The 22,898-nt window shown below is 37.1% G+C and overlaps 1 protein-coding gene across 9 annotated transcripts in view; it reads right to left on the bottom strand.

Annotated features, from left to right (window-relative positions):
• Positions 1-17,858, bottom strand: part of THOC2 (THO complex subunit 2) — a 110,645-nt gene extending 92,787 nt beyond the window's left edge. For 8 of the 9 annotated variants that reach the window (XM_087427265.1, XM_087427266.1, XM_087427269.1 and 5 more), the window contains exons 1-2: positions 17,753-17,858; positions 2,403-2,461 (exon numbers count right to left, since the gene is read on the bottom strand). In XM_087427265.1, the coding sequence (XP_087283391.1) occupies positions 2,403-2,461; positions 17,753-17,823 (130 nt within the window). In that variant the 5' untranslated portion in view covers positions 17,824-17,858. The remainder of the gene's footprint in view (positions 1-2,402; positions 2,462-17,752) is intronic. The other variant, XM_004437323.3, reaches the window with a different exon arrangement.
• Positions 17,859-22,898: the final 5,040 nt, after the last annotated feature.

The raw sequence follows: 22,898 nt of genomic DNA, 5'->3' as shown, positions 1-22,898 counted from the left end.
GGCTTTTACAACAAACAATACTCATTTAAAATTATCCAGATAACTACGATTTTTTAAAAAGCAATCACTCTTAGAAGCACAAAACAGCTGAGCATCATAAACTAAATTCCCATAAGAATATGGGCTCATAGGGGCTGAGGGAATTCTAATCTTAATCACAGAAGGAGATTAAAATAGAGAACAAATGGCCCAGATCATTTTGCTGACACCAAGTGACATAAAAACAATCACAATGTAATCCACAAAGTAGCAAAGATAGTCTCCAATTCACTGTTATTTAAATGTCCATTTAAGTGGTTAGGAACTCCTACCGTATTTTATCCATAGAAACAGTAAGTGGTGCCTTAAGCCGACCAAGGCTAACCCCACAAAATCCTGTAAAATCCATACTAAAGTTGAAACATTTTACATTTACAATGGGGAGGAAAACTTACAACCCTTATAATTATACACAAGAAATAAATAAAATATTTTATCTTAATGCTAACATTTCAGAAAAAGCAGTTTTAAGAATAGCCACAAGTAAAAGGGACTTCTAGAGATTCTTAGATACTCTTTGTGAGACTTGAACAATTTGAAGGTTGAAGACACCAGTTCTTGGTTATGTCAATTATCACTAAGGCTACTCATGTTTATCAGCCATCATTACAATGTTATTTTATTTGGGGGAAAGGACTTATAAAAAGAACAAGGAGAAGTAGTATGTGCAAGGGAAACTGCCTGCCTGAAATGAAATCAATTCAAGGGAGAAGCAAAAAGGGAAACATCAGAGGGAACACTACCCAAACTCAATCCCCCTGAGGTAGAACAAAGGAAATTCTAAAGAAATGACATTCGGTCAGTTTCCTGCATGGACTACCAACTGGGGACCCCAGACCAAAGCTTGATTGCTGGTAGATACCAGCCAAAGAGTCTATGTGTTGAAGCAGGCAAGGGCAAGCAAAAAAGAGCACTGACAACTTAGCCAATGAGGCCACACTCATAACTATTTTTGGTTTCATTCATGAATCAGAATAACTGTGCAAATTAACAATAATCTGATAGTTATTAAAGATCCACACAGTCCCATTTAAAACTGAAGGAGTAATTACCCTGTGTTATGCTATTTATAGTTTTTCTGAGAATTCTTTCTCTTATTTATCCACTTAAGGTTTCAACTGCAAACAAGATCAAAGTTAACGGAGAAGTTAAAAACTTGCTTTAAACATGCAGAAGAAAAAAATTAAGTATCTGAGGGCTTTTAGATAGGAGTCTTTTTTTACTTTCTTACACTTCTGGCAGTCAACTGACTTATTCAAAAAAGAAAGCATTATATCAACCTCAGAAATCTTTATGAATGATCATGCAATTTTATAAGCGGGATGAACTGGAAAATAACTTTGTGAATACAGGCTAGGAATGTTAAGTCTTAAAACAGGTCTTACTCAAATGACAGAAAAAAAAAATGGCCCATTCATTTGTTAAAAAATGCTTTCCACTCAAAAATCCAAATGTTCTTTAAAAAGTATATACTCTCATATTAAGATAATATTTGATTTTTGATAAAACGACAGTAAACTTCATTACAGAAAACATTCTGTTCTTAATCTTCTCTTCACAAAGGCGTAATTTAAATAACTACAATGAATTTTATCTAATAATTTTTTATCTAAAATAGAATATCAGTTATAAATTATCTTTTCCAGATTGAAAAAAATGTTATGGGTTCTACTCCCAATGAAAGCTACATATGAAAATGCTTTAAACTTACTAGACATAATTGCTTTTGCTTTCCCCTCCTTTTCTAAATATGCCTAATTTTAAATTAATGAATGTTAAATAGTAAAATCCTTTAAAATTAAAATAACTGAAAATTTACATGCTGTTTAATTACATAAAATTTCACTTAATAAATTATATTTGTGATATGCAGTAAACAACTCCTTTGCTTTTAATGTTTTTCCATGACAACTGCATTTAACAAGATCCCCAGATACCACCTAAACATAACCAGCTTTAGTAAAAACACTGAACCTCAGTTTCTGGAAATTTCCTAGTGCAAACAACATCAGAATAGTTTTACTTTTCATGCTAGCTTTTCTGTTTATGATTGATAGCTAGTCTGTGTAACTTTTAATACAGCTAGCAACTGCTAAAATTTAGCTAAATTGCCATGTCACAATTATAAAAGCCAAGCAATATCATATGACTATTATGTAGCTCAAATAATATTCATATATGGAGATGTATAGTCTTACTATAACTACAGTTTTAATCTTAACTGTAATATATTCATATAAAAGCTTTACATAATGTAAACTATCTTATACCTTTTATTTTCATTCATTAAAATTTAATGGAAAACAAGATATTTATTAATTTTGACCAAGCCAAAAATAGCTAAATACTTTTAAAAGTCTTACCTCTATAAGTTGAACTATCATGGCTTTTATTTTCACTGAGAATCCGGCATAAATGCAAACTAGAATAAAACAGAAATAATCTGTATTAATTTCCAATCCTAACATAGATGATCCCTATAGAGCAAATTATATCAACTAAAAATATTTGGAAATTTATCAAATGTGTTTAAATCCATTAGTTTATAATGAGAATAAAACAAACCTTAAAACCCTAATTGGTCAGAACTGAAGGATGCTAGTGAATCAATTCGTTATTTTGAAAACTGGTAAATAAAAGAATAAAAATCAAGCACTTAGTCTGCCTTTCATATATGAACCAATAGTTGATAACAAATGTCTCTGTATTAAAGTATTTTAGTTAATAAACAAAGGAATGTTAGAATTAGAACATCACCATTTTAAGATCCCTAATAAATTTAAGGATCTAGGCATCTATCAATGGTTGTTCACATCACAAAAAAGAGACAATCAAACATTATGTGCCTCCTGATCCAGATGAAAGAATACACCACCCACCTATGAAGTTGTCTTTAAAAAAAAAAAAAAAAAGCATGAGCCTAAACTGACTATGAGAATCTCTACAGGACAATGACTCAGTCTCTTCAACAAATATATTGCAAACAAAAATACAAGATGGTGGGGGATCCTCAGGGTAAAAAAAGACTTAGATGTATCAATCACAATGTATGGATCCTTACTTGAACAAACAATTATTTTAAAAATTAACATTTATGAGTCAATTGGAATATTTTATAAAGACTATCTTTAAAAGATGCTGAAATATTTACAGATGAAATAATATTTACTTCAATAGAATAGGAAAATGGGCAGAGTTATAGATGAAACAAGATTAGCCAGCAGTTGATAACTATTAGAGCTAGTTGATGATTTCACTGGGGGGCTACTATACTAGTTTTCTACTTTCTCATCTGTTTGAGATTTTTTCCAATAATATAGTTTAAAAACAAAAAATTGAAAATTTTTTTCAAAAAACTGAGAAAAATACTTGTATTTTTAATTAATTTAAATACAGCAAAGAAGAATAGATACATAGGATACAGTGAAAAGAGGTATTCTTTTTTTTTTATTTTTTATTTATTTTTTTTCCCCCCAAAGCCCCAGTAGATAGTTGTATGTCATAGTTGCACATCCTTCTAGTTGCTGTATGTGGGACGCAGCCTCAGCATGGCCAGAGAAGCGGTGCATCGGTGCGCGCCCGGGATCCGAACCCGGGCCACCAGCAGCGGAGCACGCGCACCTAACCGCTAAGCCATGGGGCCGGCCCTAAAAGAAGTATTCTTAATTGGAATTCCAGAAAGAAGAGAGAGAACAGGGCAAAAGCATATTTGAAGAAATAATAGCCAAGAATTCAGTTTTCCAGAACTGAAGTGAAATCTGCATCTGGGCACATCATAGTCAAGCTACAGAAAACAAAAGATAAAATCATTTAAACACCTGAGTAAAAAAAGACTATTATCTTCATGACTTCTCAACAAGAACACTGAATGCCAGAGATAGCGGAAAGATATATTCAAGGTGCTAAAATAAAATATCTGCCAACCTAAAATTCTATACTCAAAAAACATAGTTCCAAGAAAAAGCAAAATAAGGACTGAATTTCAGACAAACAATAACGGAGTTCACACACTAAAAGAAATGCTTAAGGACATTCTCTAAGCAGGATAAAAATGATCCCAGATAGAACCTTAGAGTTGCAGCAAGAAATGACGAGAAAAAAGTGGTAACTATATGGGTAATTCTACATGAATATTAACTAAATAATAATAATAGTGTCCTGTGGTATTTAAATATGTGTAGTATTAAATATAGATAGATAGATATATAAACAGAAAAATAATATTTAAATACATCAAGACTAACATGGGTTTATCCCAAATATGCAAAGTTGGTTCAAATTAATTCACCACATTAAACTGACTTTTTAAAATCACATGATAGTTCAATAGATGCATAAAAGACATTTGACAATATTCAACATCCATTCACTTTTTACAAAAAGACTCTTAGAAAAATAAGAATAGAAGGAAACTGTTATAATTTGATAAAGTAGCAGTTCTGATAATGTGGTGATCCCCAAGACACTTTCTGAAGTTCTGCAAGGTCAAAACTATATTCATAATAAAACTAAGACTTCATTTCCCTTTTTTGCTGTATTGACATTTGCACTAAGAGTTCAAAAGCAAAGGAAGGTAAGACTGCTGGCACTTTAGCATATATCAAGGCAGCAGCACCACACTGTCTCATTGAATTCTTCATGATCAAAAAATCAAAGGAAAGAATAAAGCCAGTCTCATGTAAGATGTCACCAAACTGTTTCATTGTATTTTTCGTGACAATTCACAAGCGAAAGCCAGTTTCACTTAAGAATGTTCTTGATGGGAGTGACATCAGCAAGATGGCAGAATAGGAAGCCCCAGGCCTTCCTTCCTCCCATAGAAACACTGATTCAACAACAATACACATAACTCCCTTTATGAGAAATTCAGAAACCAGTTAAGAGGCTCCTGCACCCCAGGCAAGCACTAAACCAGCTGCATCAAAGCCGGCAAGAAAATTCATGAAACCCTTTCACCATAGTCCCTCCTTCTGGCACAGTTCCACACAACTGGAAGGAAACTCCCAGCTCCCAATTCTCCCTAGGGAGGGAAAGAGAAGACTGACTTTACACCTAACATTTTGACTTTGGGTAGGGTGGCTGCCCTAGGAACTAGTTTCTTTCTTCAACATCTTGGAGCACAGATGGGACCTGGCATACCCTAGGTGCCTGGGGCCTGCCAAGAACAAAAAAAGAGCTGGGCAGCAAGCTACAGACCCAGAGAAGCAGGGTACAGCGAACAGAGACCAATACAGGTCGGCAACCTCTCCCTCAGGGGAGAAAGAGAAGACTTGAGTGTGTGTCCAACGTTCCAGCTTTTTGGGGGATGGCCTGAGGGACTGGTTTCTGTCTTGCCTGACTGGGGACGCTGACGGTACTCAGCACACCCTAGCTTCCTGGGGGCCACTAAAAACAAAAAAGAGCTGCGTGGTGTGCTGCTGCTTCAGAGGACCTATGGTACAACAGATGGACACCAGAGCATGCAAGAGAGTACAAGCTTCTGAGAAAAAGAAACTAGAAAATCCCTCTAATTTGGAATCTACACATGTAAGTCCAGAGAAGACATATCCAGAGAAAAGGTTTGAGAGGCCCCCAGAATCTAGAGCCAGGCTAACTGGTAAAGGCCTTTCCCAGTGCTAAGCTAGTCCATAAAGACTGGGAGAGAAGAGTGTTTTTTCAAATGCAATAATACCAACACTAAATTACAAGGAACATAAAGAAACAGGGAAAATGGCCCAATAAAAGGAACAAAACAAGTCTCCAGAAACTGAACCTAAAGTATTAGAGGTATATGAATTATCTGACAAAGAATTTAAAATAACCATCATAAAAATGCTCAACAAGCTGAGGAAAATGATGCATGAATAAAATGAGAATTTCAACAAAAGCACAGAAAATATAAAAAAAGAACCAAACAAATTTTGGAGCTAAAGAATGCAATAACTGAACTGAAAAATTCACTAGAGAGGTTCAACAGCCATTATGGATAGTCACATGCAAAAGAATGAAATGGCACACTTATCTTACACCATACACAAAAAAATCAACTCAAAATGGATTAAATACATAAATGTAAGACATGAAACTATAAAATCTCTAGAAAATAAACATAGGGGGAGGGGCCGGCCTGGTGGCATAAAGGTTAAGTTCACACCCTGCTTTGGCGGCCTGGGGTTCGTGGGTTCGGATGCCAGGCACGGACCAACACACTGCTTATCAAGCCGTGCTGTGGCGGCGTCCCATATAAAGCAGAAGAAGATGGGCACAGATGTCAGCCCAGGGCCAATCTTCCTCAGCAAAAAGAGGAGGATTGGCAACAGATGTTAGCTCAGGGCTAATCTTCCTCACCAAAAAAAAATAGGGGGAAAGCTTTGCGACACTGGTCTTGGCAATGATTTCCTGGATATGACAACAAAAGCACAGGCAACAAAAACAAAAACGTGGAACATAAACTAAAAATTGTGTGTACAGCAAAGGAAACAATGAACAGAATGAAAAGGCAACATATGAAATGGAAGAAAATATCTGCAAACCATATATCTGATAAGGGGTTAATATCCAAAAAATATAAGGAACATCTACAACTCAAGAGCAAAAAAAAAACAAAAAAACCCAACTAAAAAATGGGCAAAGAATAGCAACAAAATGATGAAAACATTATCACTTCAACAAGACACGCCTTTTGATTTTTATACTGTATGCATATATTATGTAATAAAAATAAAAGGGTCTGTGAATTACTTGAATTTGGAAAAAAAAAATGGGCAAAGGACTTGAATAGACATTTCTCCAAAGACGACATACAAATAGCCAACAGGTATATGAAAGGATGCTCAACATCACTTATCATCAGAGAAATGCAAATCAAAACCACAATGAGTTATCACCTCACACTTGTAAGGATGGCCATTATTAAAAAAAACAAACAGAAACACCTGATAAAGGACTGTCATCCAAAATATACAAAGAACTCTTATAACTCAACAATAAAACAAACAACTCAATTTAAAAATGGGCAAAAAACCTTAAAAGACACCTCATTAAGAAGATATACAGATGGCAAATAAGCATAAGCATTCATGAAAAGATGTTGCACATCACCTATCATCAGGAAAATGCAAATTAAAACAGTGAGATACCACTACATACCTATGAATGTCCAAAATCTAGAATACTGCCAACACAAAATTTTGGAGAGGATGTGGAACAACAGGAACTCTCAATCATTGCTGGTGGGACTACAAAACGGCACAGCCATGTTGGAACACAATTTGGTGGTTTCTTACAAAACTAAACATATTCTTACCTTACAATCCAGTAACCCCACTCCTTGATATTTACCCAAAGGAGGTGAAAACTTATGTCCACAAAAAAACCTGCACACAGATGTTTACAGCAGCTTTACTCATAATTGTCAAAACTTGGAAGCAACCAAGATGTCCTTCAGTAGGTGAATGGATAAATAAACTGGTACCTTCACACAATGGGATATTATTCAGCGCTGAACAGAAATGAGCTATCAAGCCATGAAAACACATGGAGAAACCTTAAACGCATATTACTAAGTGAAGGAAGCCAATCTGAAAAGCTACATAGTGTATGTTTCCAACTATATGACACTCTGGAGACGACACAACTATGGAGACAGCAAAAACATGAGTGGTTGCCAGGGGCTGGGAGTAGGAGGAGGGATGAACAGGCGGAGCACAGACTATTTTTAGAGCAGCGAAAATACTCTGATACTAAAAGATGGATGTATGTCATTAGACATTTGTCCAAACCCATAGAATGTACAACACCAAGAATGAAGCCAAAGGTAAACTATGAACTTTGGACGATTATGATGTGTCAATGTAGCTTCATCAATTGTAAGCAATGTACCACTTGGGTGTGGAACGTTGGTAATGGGCAAGGCTAAGCATGATTAGGAGCAGGGGGTACCTTCCTCTCAATCTCTCTGTAAATCTAAAACTGCTGTAAAAAAATTAAATCTTAAAAAAAAAAGAAAACAAAATAACAAGTGTTGGGAGGATGTGGAGAAACTGGAACCCTTGTGCACTGCTGGTGGGAATGTAAAAATGGTGCAGCCGCTATGGAAAACAGTATGAAAGTTTCTCAAAAAATTAAAAATAGAACTACCATACAATCAATCCAGCAATCCCACTTCTGGGTATTATTCATAAGAGTTGAAATCAGGATCTCAAAGAGGTATTTGCACTCCCATGTTCACTGCAGCATTATTCACAATAGCCAAGAGGCAGAAACAGCCTAAATGTTCACTGACGAATGCACGAAGAAAATGTGGCATATACATACAATGGAATATTATTCAGTCACACGAAAAGAAGGAAATCCTGTCATCTACTACAACATGGATGAGCCCTGGAGACAGTATACTAAGTGAAATAAGTCAGTCACAGAAGAATAAATATTGCATGTCTACTTATATGAGATATCTAAAGTAGTCAAACTCACAGAAGCAAAAAGTAGAATTTCAGTGGTTGCGAGGGGCTGGGGGAAAGAGAACTGGGAAGTTGCTGTTCAACGGGTATAAAACTTGAGTCATGCAAGATGAAAAAGATCTAGAGATCTGTTGTACAACATTGTGCTTATTAACAATACTATACTGTTCACTTATAAATTTGTTAAGAAGGTTGATCTCAAGTTATGTGTTTTTATCTACAATAAAGAATATATCCTTGATGAAGTAGTAAAAATTATTTTTATTAAATCCTGAGCCCTGAGAACATGCCTTTTTTTAGAACATGTATTTTTAATATTCTATGTGATGAAAAGGAAAGTACACATAAAGCATTTCTGCCACACACCAAAATACTGTGGTTGTCTGAGGAAAAGCACTTATGCAATTGTTTGAATTGTGAGCTGAACTAGCTGCTTTTTCATAAAACGCCATTTTTACTGAAAGAACTGACAAACTATGGTTATTCAGACTTGGGTCTTTGGCAGGCATTTTCTCAAAAATGAACCAAGTGAGCCAGTCACTTCAAAGAAAACAACTGAGAGTATTTGTTGATAATGATAAAATGTAAGGTTTCAAACAAAAATTAGAATTTTGGAAAACTTGTATCTGCCACCATGGACTTGACTAGTTCCCAATTCATAAAAACTTTCCTGATTAGTTCAGTGATGATACTAAAGAAAGTGTTTTTTGATATTATACAATGTACTGCGTCAATATTTGGAAGAGCTGTATCATTCAGTGAACCAATATTTTCCAACTGACCAATGCATGATGTTGCAAAATAATGCATGGGTAAAAGACAGATTCCAAGTAAGAGAGAGACAAATGAATTTTAATTTAACAAAGTACAAAAAGTTCACTGATGTGGTTTGGCATAATTATCACTTGACAAATTTTGACATGATATCAAAGAAGAAAATCTACAATTATCTGAAAAGGCTATTAAAATTCTCCTCCTTTTGCCAACTATTTATCTGTGTGAGGCTCGATTTCCTTCATATACACCAACCACAATAATATATTGCAACCTCTACTTCACAGCATACATAAAAATCAACTCCAGTTAGGTAAGATTTAAAAACAAAAAGGAAAATAATATGTTTCCAGAAAATCATAGGACGATAAATTCATTAACCTTGGAATGGGGAATGACTGCTTAAACAAAAAGTACTAATCATAAAGCAAAAGACTGATAAATTTGACTACATTAAAATGAGTAACTTTGGGGGCCAGCCCCGTGGCGTAGCGGCTAAGTGCGAGCGCTCTGCTGTTGGTGGCCCGGGTTCGGATCCCGGGCGCACACTGACACACCGCTTGTCAGGCCATGCTGTGGTGGCGTCCCACATAAAGTGGAAGAAGATCGGCACGGATGTTAGCTCAGGGCCAGTCTTCCTCAGCAAAAAGAGGAGGATTGGCATAGATGTTAGCTCAGGGCTGATCTTCCTTACAAAAAAAAAAAAAAAGAGTAACTTCTGTTCATCAAAAGTCATAAGAGTGGAAATGCAAGCCAAAGAATAACAAAAGACATTTGCCACACATACAGTGTAACCCACAAAGGGCACAAATACAGACTTATAGAAAGAACTCCTATAAATCAATTACAGAAATGTAAACAATCCAATAGAAAAATACGAAAAAGATATAAAGAGGCCTTTCATAAGAAGTCAGAAATCCAAATAACCAATAACACATAAAAAGATGCCCATGAAAAAATAAGCCCCAATAAAATACTACTACACACATAATGACAAAAAATTTAAAGTCTGACAGTATTAAATGTTATCCAGGATGTGAAGCAAGGTTAACTCTCATACACTGCTGGTAGGAGCATATTTTGACATAGTTTGGCAGTATCTGGTAGAGCTGAAGTTAATCACAATTGAGAACTCAGTGATTCTACACTTCAGTATATATCCCACAAACACACATGCTTATGTACACAAAGATCCTTGTATAAGAATGTTTCTATTGGCATGGTTGGTAAACAATAAAACTGTTCATCAATAGCATAAGAGATAAACTGTGGTAGAGTTATACAATGGAGCATCTTGTAATTATGAAAATCAAAGAACTGCAAATACTTGCAGAAACATGAATGGATCCTAAAGACATAATGTTGAGCAAAAGCAGCCCCCACAATAGAATACACTCCCTATGATCCCATTTATATGAAGTTCAAGAAGAACAAACAAACTTATTGGGTACTAAAACTGTAAATAAAAACAAGGAAGAGAAAACCATAAATGTCAGGATAATGGTTACCATGGGGAAGGTAAAGAGGATGCAATCAGGAAGGGGAGTTATGTCGTCTTGACCTGGGTGTGAGTTACATGGGTGTGCATCTTACAGTGATTCTTGAAGCTCTACATTTAGATTTTATGCACTTTTCTGTATCTTTTTTAATTTCACAATTTAGAAAAAGAAATATTCTTATTACAAGTTGCACAAGGCTCTAATAAAAAAGAAGAGAACCAATGAATGCATATATGTTTCTTAGTCTTTTATGTCTAGCAATCCTTTTTCCATAGTCAATAAAACAAATAATTTTAAGACTTAGAGAATGTGCTTATATATCACACCTAAGGTGAAATATGATGGCACATTACAATCATCCACAGAGAGATTACCTACTTTGCAGATTATCCAAGCCCTTGCAACTCACCTCTCTGTCTTCTGATTATTTCAATATTCCATCATCGGGATGAGCAGGGCAACGTCGTTAAAAGTCAATAAAGTAAACTTTTCCTGGTCAAAAATTCACTTGTAGGTCTCAAAAAATTATTTTCAAAACCAAAGAATAAAAAGGCCTTGGCAATGGAGAGCAATTCGTAAATTAAATCTGCATAGTTTGAAAATCTCATTTAGTTATTAGTTTTTAAACTATTAAAAGAAAGAAAAATTTTCAGAGAGCACCTTAGAAATGGCAAAATAAACTGATTTAAGTTTGACCTCAAGTACTTTCGACTTCTTCCCTGGAGAACTAGACAGGCCCTCCAATGTGTTAAGAACAGTGGTTAAGCTTCTAATTTCTCAAAATATGTTAAACTTACCACAGGCTTAGCTGGAATATAAAACAAAAATCAATCTTCCTTCCAACAGACAATATAGAAATATTATCTGCTTCAGACTAGCATCAGAGATTATAACCTAAAAATGCCTGCCATCTAGCTCCTTTTTTGAGGGTAAATATATAAGAAAGTATCAAGACTGCTTCAATATTTGTTATAAAGTATTAAAACAATTCCCCCTTGTGGTTCTCACTGTCCCCATAGGTTCAATCCCTTTAGAATGTAGTAGCAGGGGGGCCGGCCCCGTGGCTTAGCGGTTAAGTGCGTGCGCTCCGATGCAGGCTGCCCGGGTTCGGATCCCGGGCGCGCACAGACGCACTGCTTCTCCGGCCATGCTGAGGCCGCGTCCCACATACAGCAACTAGAAGAATGTGCAACTATGACTTACAACTATCGCTTGGGGCTTTAGGGGAAAAATAAATAAATAAAATAAAAAAATAAAAAAATTAAAAAAAAGATATTTAGAATGTAGTAGCAGGAAACACTGTCTGACAGAATAACGTAACAGAATCAAATAACTCATCTTTCTCCTTGTATCCAGGCTACTATTAAAAAGCAAGGTCAAATATTCCTTCTTATGGTGAATATATTTGCTTGTTCCTATATTCAATAGCTTCATTTTCTATTTGTTTTAATAAGCTTAATGCACATGTCTTTTGTGATAATCCTTCCAGTGGGGAGGGGGTAATGTCAGTGTTCCAAATCCCACCTAATCTAATGGTACAGTCATTGTTACATAATTTTAAGAAATAATTGAAATATAATTCCATCTTGTCAGTCAAAAGGCCACAAACATATTCATTAGGATGCAGATGATAATGTCATCGTGAACTATTAATTAGCATATCAAAGATTTGCTCAAATTGTGTAAAGAATCATTGATGGGTTATTATGATAAGGCAATTCACCTGCATAACAGACACTTTTATTTTCCTAGTATAAAACAGTTCTTCCTTAGTTGTACGAGGAAACTAAAAACAATCGCTAAGCATTCCCCCCCATCAGACTTTTCCCAGCTCTTCTCCCAAGTAATCCACTAACAAAAGATCATGAGGTATCCTTAAAGAAACAATTCTATCTCTGAATGCTGCATGTCTTACTACACCTGTTAAACAGTTTTATAGTACTCTATCCTAAATTATAAGGGGAGAAACAAACAAAACTACCTCCAATAGCTACCCATTTTAATGGAACTTAAAAAATAATCAAATATTCTGCCTCAGTCCAAATTCAAATGATTATTTTAGTCCCTTAATAACCTCCAAATAATCGAGTTTACCATTTTTTCCCACTTTTAAAGTAGTTTGGTGCTATTGTGGAAATGCTGTCTCAGGTCCCTGAAAACAAAGACAGAATCTACTTTCTGTCAAAGATCTGTGAAACTTAAACTGAATAAAATGTCTTAAGTTCTTCTAAGGACTTAAGCATTTTGTGAATACTTCTTAACATCAGTATTTAGCTTTCCCCCTTACTTGATCCTATTTTCCAGTAAAAAAAGAAACACAGCACAAGTCTGAACTACTTGATTATGGTCAACATCTCAAAGTTGGCTTCACATATAAAAAACTGATGTCAATCTGTGCTTCAATTAATTCTTAAAAACAAAACAACAAAAAAGGCTAAATTTGGTTTAGCAAAGTACTTCCTCTATTATCATTGTTAGGAGAGAGGCATAACCCACAAAAATGAATATTGGGCACATAGTTTTATCCTGAAATATACATTTATGAAAATGAAAATATGCACTTATGAGGAGGAAAGGGAACAGGAAATGTTTAAAAAAACAACAGAAGTTCCTGCACACAAGTACATTAACAGCATTCATTCTACCTTAATATTTAAGCATTGTAGAATAATTTAATTTTTCTAATAAACAAAGAAAGCAGTAGCCTAGAAAATCTCCTGATATTGATACATTTTCTGAAGAATGCATTTCTCTTACCAGGAAAACAGACTGAGACATACTTAACTTGTGAACACGGGTCAAAATGAGAAAATAAATGCCAGATGAAAACTAAGACATGAAGAAAACGTTTCAGACAAAGCATCAGCTGAATTTAGAGCACCTTTTTAAGGAAAAAAAAAAAGACTCAACTACCAAGACTAAAATGTCTTAAAATGATTATTTGCCATAAACTCCCCCCTCCTACTTCCCTCCAAAAAAAAGTCAGATCAGACAACATTTAATGAACATCCAACGTCCTTAGATAAGTTCCGGAATGTGTAAAATCATTTAGTAGCAGCAAAAAAAAAAAGAATGGCAATCAAAACATTTGGCGATTAAATTTCAAAACTTTATTATAACTACCAATAATTAATAAGGTAAGACCTAACAAAAACTTCTACTTGACATGTAAATTTTTAATAAGAATTAAGTTCTTCAAACAAATAGATGATATTCAACAAATATAAGTATTTCAAAATAGACTTAAGTACTGACACGAGGCTAACATCTTCAGATTAAGAGCTTGGAACATAAATCCTACATTAAGGTTGCTTGTGACACAAAGAAATGCTGAGCTCACTGTGTTAATGATTTCTACTAAAAACAGAGTTCTCCACTGGACCTACCAGTACATGCAAGTTTATTAGCTTAATCATGGCAAGTCCTATGCTAATATAAAATCACCAAGAAACTAAAACTCTAACTCCAAAATTAAAGTGATGAAATCCATAGCTTGCATATGTCACAGAATTTGAAAGTTTGCATTTAGATGTGAAACTTGGAAGAGTAGATTTAAGTGTTACTGGAAAGGACACTTAATAATAATTATATTTTGGTAGTCCTCCTTTGTCCTTCTGATATCTCTTGGAAAAGATCATTTTAAGAGTTCTATAATTTACCATTAAAAACATAATCAGTATCTCTGGAAACAATAAGTTAGCTAGGTATGTGATGAACCATTCAGATAGGCAAAATACAGTTTTTCTTTTCTCCTTAATTACCTAATAAAAATTGTTCTTCAAAGCCAAGACTTTCCATCTTAATAGACAGTTGTTTTTCATGAGGCACAATTAAATATTTGTCCTCTCAGGGCCAGCCTAGTGGCATAGTGGTTAAGTTCACGCACTCTGCTTCAGCGGCCCAGGGTTTGCAGGTTTGGATCCCAGGTGCAGACCTATACACCGCTCATCAAGCCATGCTGTGGTGGTGTCCCACATACAAAATAGAGGAAGACTGGCACAGATGTTAACTCAGGGCCAATCTTCTTCACCAAAAAAAAAAAAAAGTCCTCTCTGAAAGTTATAAAGTGCCCCATACATCTCATATGTCGCTTTAACACTACTATGCTGAAGTAGACTACAACTTCCAGAATACTCACTTACACTGGTAAGAAGTGACAGACAAGAAATGAACTCACAACCTCATGAAATATATCATGCATTTTTTTAAAAAAGGTAATTTTCAGTCAAGTTAAAGCTCATCTGCTAATTTATCTCATTAAAAAGGAAAAATCCACCAAAGATATAATTTTAAATATTGGTCATATTCTAAAAGCCAAATCTATAAATGGATTAACTAATAATTTAGTGGCACATCACCTTCGTTTTTAACATTTCCTGTTGCTGGTTTATATTTAAGAGGGTCTGTTTTCAGACAAAGGAAAGGATTTTTTGTAATATATTTACAACACCATTTGTTCTAAAAAAATGAAAATGCTAACATCTACCTTTAGCAAGATACAAAAACTCCAAAGTTAGACTATATGCAACCAAGTTTTCAAGGAGAGAAAAGAGGTCAAATAAATGAAGACTAAGTACTTGATGGTGATGTGTTTGACTACTTAAAATACTTCATTATGTCACACCACTAACAACTTTAAACTCTCTTCATACAACAGAACACAACTATAAATCTGACTATACTGATTTGGATCTACTATAATTCAAACTACATTCCACAAACCATGCACTAACTACACATGTATAAGTCCTAATAACAGTTTTGAAGCAGCTCTTCAAACACAGGAACTATGATGGATCATAGTTCCATGGATCTTGTAAATATAAATAAAGTATATTATGTATACTTTATGTATGGATAAAGCATGGATCTTGTAAGCATGGGTCTTGTAAATATACATAAAGTGAACCCAAAATTCCATTTTTACTAAGGTATTTCAAGCTCCTACATCACTTTGTTTTTCTCCAACCACTGCCAGTCAGAAGCCAAGCAGAATTTCACCTCCTAGCCCTGATACTCATTCTAAAGTGAGAGTAATAATAGTAAAACTGTCAAAAACAGTTAGCTGAGCAATCTACAAAGATGACAGCCCCTAAATAACTAAGTTGGCTTTAAAAGTAAACAAAACAACAGTGAACTGATTTATCAGTTTTTTGGAGTTATCCTAATCTAATACAGACGAAGATGATGGTTTGGTTTCGTAACTTACCACCTTGCCTTCCCTAGACACAAGGGACTTAATAGCTATTTGTTAACTAGCACGTACAAGGATTTGGAAAATGCTCCTAACAGTTAAAAATGAATGTTTATCAAATATACTTCTCTGTCAGTTAATAAACCAGTAAGCACTCCAAGCATATGCTAGAAAGGCTGGGGGGAGGGGGGGTGAGCCAAAAGAAATATGAGACATAGTCCCCACTCTTCAAGGATCTCTCAATTCGTGAGAGTACAAGAGTATACATGAAAGAGTCAGAGACCAATTAATTGCTAACCTGAGTGGGACACTTTTTAAGCGCAAGAGCTGTCCTGAGAAGTTTAAATATCAAAAGATTGAAATAATAATATTCCTTTTAATAGCTATCACTTGAGCACTTACTATAAGCCAAGTGCTCTACAAGCATTATTTAGTCTTCACAACAGTCCTTTGAGTACTTATTATTCCCAATTTACTCAAGGGGAAGCGGTCAAATTGGTTAAAGAACTTACCCAAGGTCACTCAGCCAGTTAAGTGGCTAAGACTGCCGCTTACCCAGGCAATCCAATTCTAGAGCTCACACTGTTAACACTTCCTAAAGCAGCGCGAGTGCGGGGGAGAGGGGGGTCATATAGGCTGGCAAAGTTACACGTTCCCCGCGTGGCATTCCAAGTAACGAAGTTCCAATGATTTGTTATTTTTCGCAACAGCAACCGTAAACTGACTACTTGTGGGGGAGGGAGGGGAGCAACGGCGAAAACGGCTAACGAGTTTAAATTCAAACAGGGTTGAGCTTTAGCTAATAAAGCGATTCAGAAAAGGAAATTAGAAATAAGTTATTTGTTTTTAAATAAGTTATTTGTATTACTACTTAAACGTTTTTTTTTTTTTTCCTTTCCGAGAGAATGAGCGCTGAAATTTGGGGCGAGGAAACCGCGGGTATGGCAAATTACTGTTTTCTGTATTACTGAAAAATAAAAACAAGTTTTGTGACTGAAGGAAACGCGTTATTCTAGGTACTCGAGAACCTTGGAGAGTTGCCAAAATTAGTTGCAGTCCCAGGACAAAATGGGGTTTAGGAAACATTTAATGACGAAAGTTGAATCCAACCCGAAATGGCTCTAAGGTGGAAAGACGGAGCAAAGAAATGCTGGTAGGTCTTCGGGGAAAGCGGCAATCCCTGCTACACTTCTCCCACGGCCAGCGGCGCCGCGCGAGGCCGGGACCGTCCGAGAGACCGCTCCCCGGGAGGACGAGAGGTGCCAAGCGGGGCTCTTCGCGACGCCCGGGGCTTCGCGGCGGCGGGCGGAGAGGAGGGGAGGGAGTCCGGGACGGTTCGCCCTCCTCGGACTTCGGGCAGAGGAGGCGCCGGGCTCCAAACTGCGGAGTCGAACGGGTGCAGAGTGAAGAAATGGGACAGAGAGAGATGGCAAGTCCGAACCCCCCCGGCGCGGCCCCGTAAAGAGAAAGGAGCCAAGTGAGCTCAAGCGAAGAGGGGGACAAAAAGAGACCGAGCGGGAGCGCGGGGACCCGCAGGGGCGAAACGGGAGTTCTGCAAAGAGGCTCAAGGATGGCAGGCTACGGCGGGCGGCGGGGATTTCGGGGAGGCCAGGGAAGGAAGGAGGTCGGCGGCGGTTACGAGCACCTCTCCTCCCCGAGTTCGAAACTCCTAGCCACATCCACAACCGCCGCCCGGATGGGGGAGGGGGCACCTCTTTCCCCCCCAACCACCCCCCACGTGTGAGAGCGCGGCTGACGCCTGGGCCTGGCCCGACCGTGCGCCCGCCTCCAGCCCGGACACTCACAATTCGCCTCTCCCTGATTTCTCCCAATTCTTTATCCACTCTACGGGAACCAACACCGTTGCGGCCGCCATCTTCCTCTCACTAGTAGCAGAGGCCCGGATGTGTAGCACGCGAGCGAGGGGTCAAAGGGGAGCACCGCCCACGGGGAATGCCGGGAGCTGCGAGTTCGGTTTTCGATTTCCCGCCCCACTTTCGTCCCCACCCCGCGGAAGCCCGAGGCCCTGCCGCCAACGAGGTGGCCGAGACCCATGGGTCCCCACGCAGGCCGCGCCCTCTGCAACCCTTGCCCTCGCTTCCCTTTAGAACAGGAAAAATGCCATCCCCAGGCCGACTCCTAGCCCCTATCTTCTTCCATAGTATCTCCTCCAGGCACTAATTCAAACATGGATTTTCAAGCCCCTAGTACGTGCTAGACATTGGGGATAGAGAAACGATAAGCCACGATGCCTACCCTCAACGAGCTCACAGTCTGTGGGAAAGACAAATATATAAGCAGATCAATTACAATACGCCCTGCTAACTGCTGAGATAAAAAAAATTAATCGAGAAGAAGCAGGCATTTACTATGGGCCAGGCCTTAAGCTAGTACAAGGGATACAGTCTAACGAGGAAGAGAAAAATCAGCCCTGGAAAACACTGGCAGCCACCAGTGCTGTGCTGAGCTACTGTGTCTGCCACTGTCGTTGTAACCTTAGGCAAAACTAGGGGGCGCAAGTACATGAGAAACAAATTGTTTACATTACACAGTCTCAAAGTATCTCCCGACAAGAAACTATTTCAAAGGGTGAAATAGAAACGACAGTGGGAAAACATGGCGGACACTGTCCTAATTATGATGAAAATAAGCATCCCCAGAAATTAGACACATGGGCATCATGTGCCTCCTGATAAGGTGCTAAGAAAGACACTAACCAATTTTGTAGTACTGTTCATCGTACCCAAAATTCACATAACCTGAATTTAATCATGAGGGAACATCAGACAAACCCATATTGAGGGACAGTCTACGAGATTACCAGCTTGCACTCTTTAGAATCGTCAAGGTCACTAAAGACAAAGACAGACTGAGGAACTCTTCCAGATTAATGGAAAACAACAGATAGGACAACTGATCCCCAGCCAGAAAAAACATTTTTCTTTTGCTAAAAAGGGCATTAATGGGATAATTGACCAAATTTGAGTATCTATAGATTAAGTAATAACATTGTATCAATGTTAATTTCTTGAGTCTAACATTTGTACTGTGGTTATGTGAGAGAAAGTCCTTGTTTAAGAAAATACCCACTGAAGTGTTAAGAGATAATGAGGCATTATGTTGCAACTTACTCTCTAAAATGTTTCAGGAAAAAAACATAGGATGATTAAGAAAATGTAACATATTAACATTTTAGGAATCTAGGTGAAGGACATACAGGGCTTCTCTGTTCTATTTGTGCAACTTTTCAAAATAAAAAGGTTTTAAAAATACATGTTTGGCAGAAAATTTAGAAAAGAGAGACAAACCAAATGAAAAAAATCTTACTACACATATATTAACATATGAACTTTAGAACTAGTATCTTCTAAATTTGGTAAATTTTGCCAAATGGGCCAAGTTCATTTGCTTTGAAAAACTGTTCATGGCGTAGGCTATATTCAGAATAAGTTCTGGGAAAACGCTACGTTGTTTATGATTGTTTTTCATCAGCTATATCTAATCTCCTAATGTCCTGTCTGATTTTGAGATTCTAAAGCCACCCATTAAAAAATATACACCGTTCAGTTTCAATGATATCTGCTCATAAAAACCTTTTGCCATTTCAAGGAGGTTCAGAGATATGAGTGCCCTCTGATCTTTTCATTTTTCTTTATTATGGAATATTTCAAAAGTGAACAGAATGGTGTACTGAATCCTCATTGTACCAACACCTTCCCTAAAAATTTTTGAAATCATTATTACAAGATGGCTTCTGTGATACAAGAAGCACTATCTTGCTGCTTATGTATACTTCACTGCATTATCTACAGTCGTGGGAACTATTCATATTTGGGGCCAGATAATTCTTTGCGGAGGGCAGCTTAGCAGCATCTTGGCCTCAACACACTAGATGTCAGTAGCACCCCCCGCACCAGTTGTCACAATGTCTTGAGACATTGCTAAATGTCTCCTGGAGTGCAAAATAGCCCCCTGTTGAGAGCCACTGAGCTATACAATATTCTACTGTATTGTGGCTTACCTTGCCACTGCATCACAGTGATTTCTCCTCCCAAACACTGAGTTGTGTGCAGTATGCATACTACTCAGTATGCCACAAATGTGGTGTGACCTGACTGCAGTGATGCCCTTTGAGGCCTTGGTTTTCCCTTCTCCTGGAGCCTGCAGAACTAATTTTACATGGCATGATGACTCCTTTAGGAATTCCTCAGCACTAATTGGCTTTTTGCTCTATAAGATTGCAAAGCTATCATGTCTTTTGCATCCTTGTTGTTGACTTGCCTTTTCTTTGCTATCAGCATCTGGTATCGTCTCAGCAGCAGCTGGGAGTACTATTCTCTGGTGATCTCACTGGTTCATGGCTACTGATGAACTAGGCAGGAAATGAAGTCTCTGATGAAGGCTAGGGATTGGGTAGTTTCAGTGTTGACAGTCTGATGCATAGATAGGTTGATTTTAGGTAATTGTAAGGTCAGTCTTGTTACCATCTGAGTGAAAACAGATAACAGGACCAAGAAGGAAGCACATAAGGGCAAAACAAGACAAAATAGTAAAATAATCGAAGAACGAATGCAAAAGCTTTGCCCTTTGTGGGACTGTCCCCTGGAATACTGAGTATTGGTAATGGATTTTTATTAACTAAAGACTTAATTATGTTAAATATGCATATTAAATTTTCTAGGATAACCACTACAAACGTAAAAGGATATTATATATCTTCCAAACTACCAGAGGGGAAAAAAATTGAAAGAGAGAAAGAGAAAAATATCAATCAATCCAAAAAAGGCAAGAAAGGAGGAAAAAAACTTTGGAAAAGCAGGACAGAGAGATTAGAGGAAGATGGTAGATTTAAACTTAAATATATCAATAATTGCATAAAATGTAAGTGAACTAAATGCCCCAGTTAAAAGTAAAAATTGTGGGCCGGCCCAGTGGCGCAAGCGGTTAAGTGCACGTGCTCTGCTTCGGTGACCCGGGATTTGCAGGTTTGGATCCCAGGCACGCACCGATGCACCGCTTGTCAGGCCATGCTGTGGCGGCATCCCATATAAAGTAGAGGAAGATGGGCATGGATGTTAGCTCAGGGCCAGTCTTCCTCAGCAAAAAGAGGAGGATTGGCAATGGATGTTAGCTCAGGGCTAGTCCTCCTCACAAAAAAAAAAAAAAAAGTAAAAATTATCAGTCTAGATTGAAGAAATCTAGCTATTTTTAAGAGACATCCCTAAAACACAGGGACACAGAAAGTTTGAAAGTAAAAATGATGGGGAAAATACACCAGGCAAATACAAGCTGTTATAGCTAGATTAATATCCGACAAAATAGACTTTAAGGGAAAAAATAATTACTACATTTAAAGAGGGTTACCATATATTGATAAAAATTTCAACTCACCAGGAAAATGTAATAATCCTAATCTTGAATGTACTCAACCACTTTGAAATATGTGAAGCAAAAATTAACAGAAATACAAGGAGAGATAGACAAATCCACTACCACAGTGAGAGTCTTTAATTCATCTCTCTCAGAAATTGATAGATGAAGCAGACAAAAAATTCAGTAAAGATGTAGAAAATTTGAACATCAAATGAACAAGTTTGATCTAGTAGATATACATAGAACACTGTACCTAGCAACTGGAAAATAAGCATTCTTTACAAGAACACATGAACGGGCCTCCATGGACAGACTGTTCACTGATCAAAAGCACCTAGCCAAGGGGACAAGCAGGGGCCAAAATCCATCCCACACTCTACTTGCCAAACCACGTGTTCTGGTGTGGTGCTGCATACACCTGGAAGAAAGGGCACATTCTCCTAATTCACATAAGAGCAAGGCATTATCTAATGGTGGTCCAGCACATGGAACATTTATGAAAGTTAATCACATACTAGGTTAAAAAAGCACGGATGTCAACAAATTTCAAAAAATCAGTCTCACACAGCTCACATTTTCTGACCACAATGCAATTAAATTGGAAACCAATACAAAAAAAAAAAACAAAAAAAAAAAAAAAAAAAACCTATGTTTGGAAAATTTTAAATATACTTTGAAATAAATCACAAGTCAAAGAAAAAAGTCATACTAAAAATTAGAAAATACTTAGAACAGAACAATAATGAAAATATTCCATATCAAAACTAATGAAAAAAATGATGAGTTGCAGCCAAAGTGGCATTTAGAAAGAAATTTATGTCCCTAAATCTTTGTATTATTAAAGAAACAAGGCTGGAAATGAAAAAAGGTAAGCATCCAATTTAAGAAGTTACAAAAACAATAACAGAGTAAATGAAAGAAAGCAGAAATAAGGACATTTTTAAATAGTAAATATTAATGAAAAGGAAAATGTCCAATAGAAAAGATTAATAAAGATTAATAAAACCAAAATTTGGTTGGTTGAAAAGTCTAATAAAACTGACAAACTTCTAGCAAGACAGATTATAAAAAAGAAGAGAGGGGGCCAGCCCCGGTGGCCTATTGGTTAAGTTCGGTGTGCTCCACTTCAGTGGCCCGGGTTCAGTTTCCGGGCACAGACCTACACCACTGTCTGTCAGTGGCCATGCTGTGGTGGCAGCTCACATACAAAAAGAGGAAGATTGGCAACAGATGTTAGCTCAGGGCAGATCTTCCTCAGGAAAAAAAAAAGAGAGAGAGAGAGAAGGTGCATATAAACAAATATTTGGAATTGTATTTGTTGGGTTCATGATGGGAAACAAGTGACATATTCAAAAGGGATCATTTTAAAGAGAGTTTAATGAAGGAACCATGCACAAGAGTGTGGGCAGCATTGAGGGAAACCAACAGTGGATGATGAAGCACCTCAGGGCTAGCAACACTGGAAGACATTAACACTCCTAAGCCTAAAGGGGCAAGGGGAGGGAGTGGTTACCAAAATCTAAGGAAATAATGAAAAATAAAATAAAATAATAAGGAAAGGAACATTCAACAGGAACT

Source organism: Ceratotherium simum, chromosome X (genome assembly GCF_057802395.1).
Source record: "Ceratotherium simum simum isolate JZ-2026a chromosome X, ASM5780239v1, whole genome shotgun sequence".
Lineage (NCBI taxonomy): Eukaryota > Metazoa > Chordata > Mammalia > Perissodactyla > Rhinocerotidae > Ceratotherium > Ceratotherium simum.
Note: the sequence above shows the minus strand (reverse complement) of the source record. Positions and strands in the feature narration are given on the sequence as shown.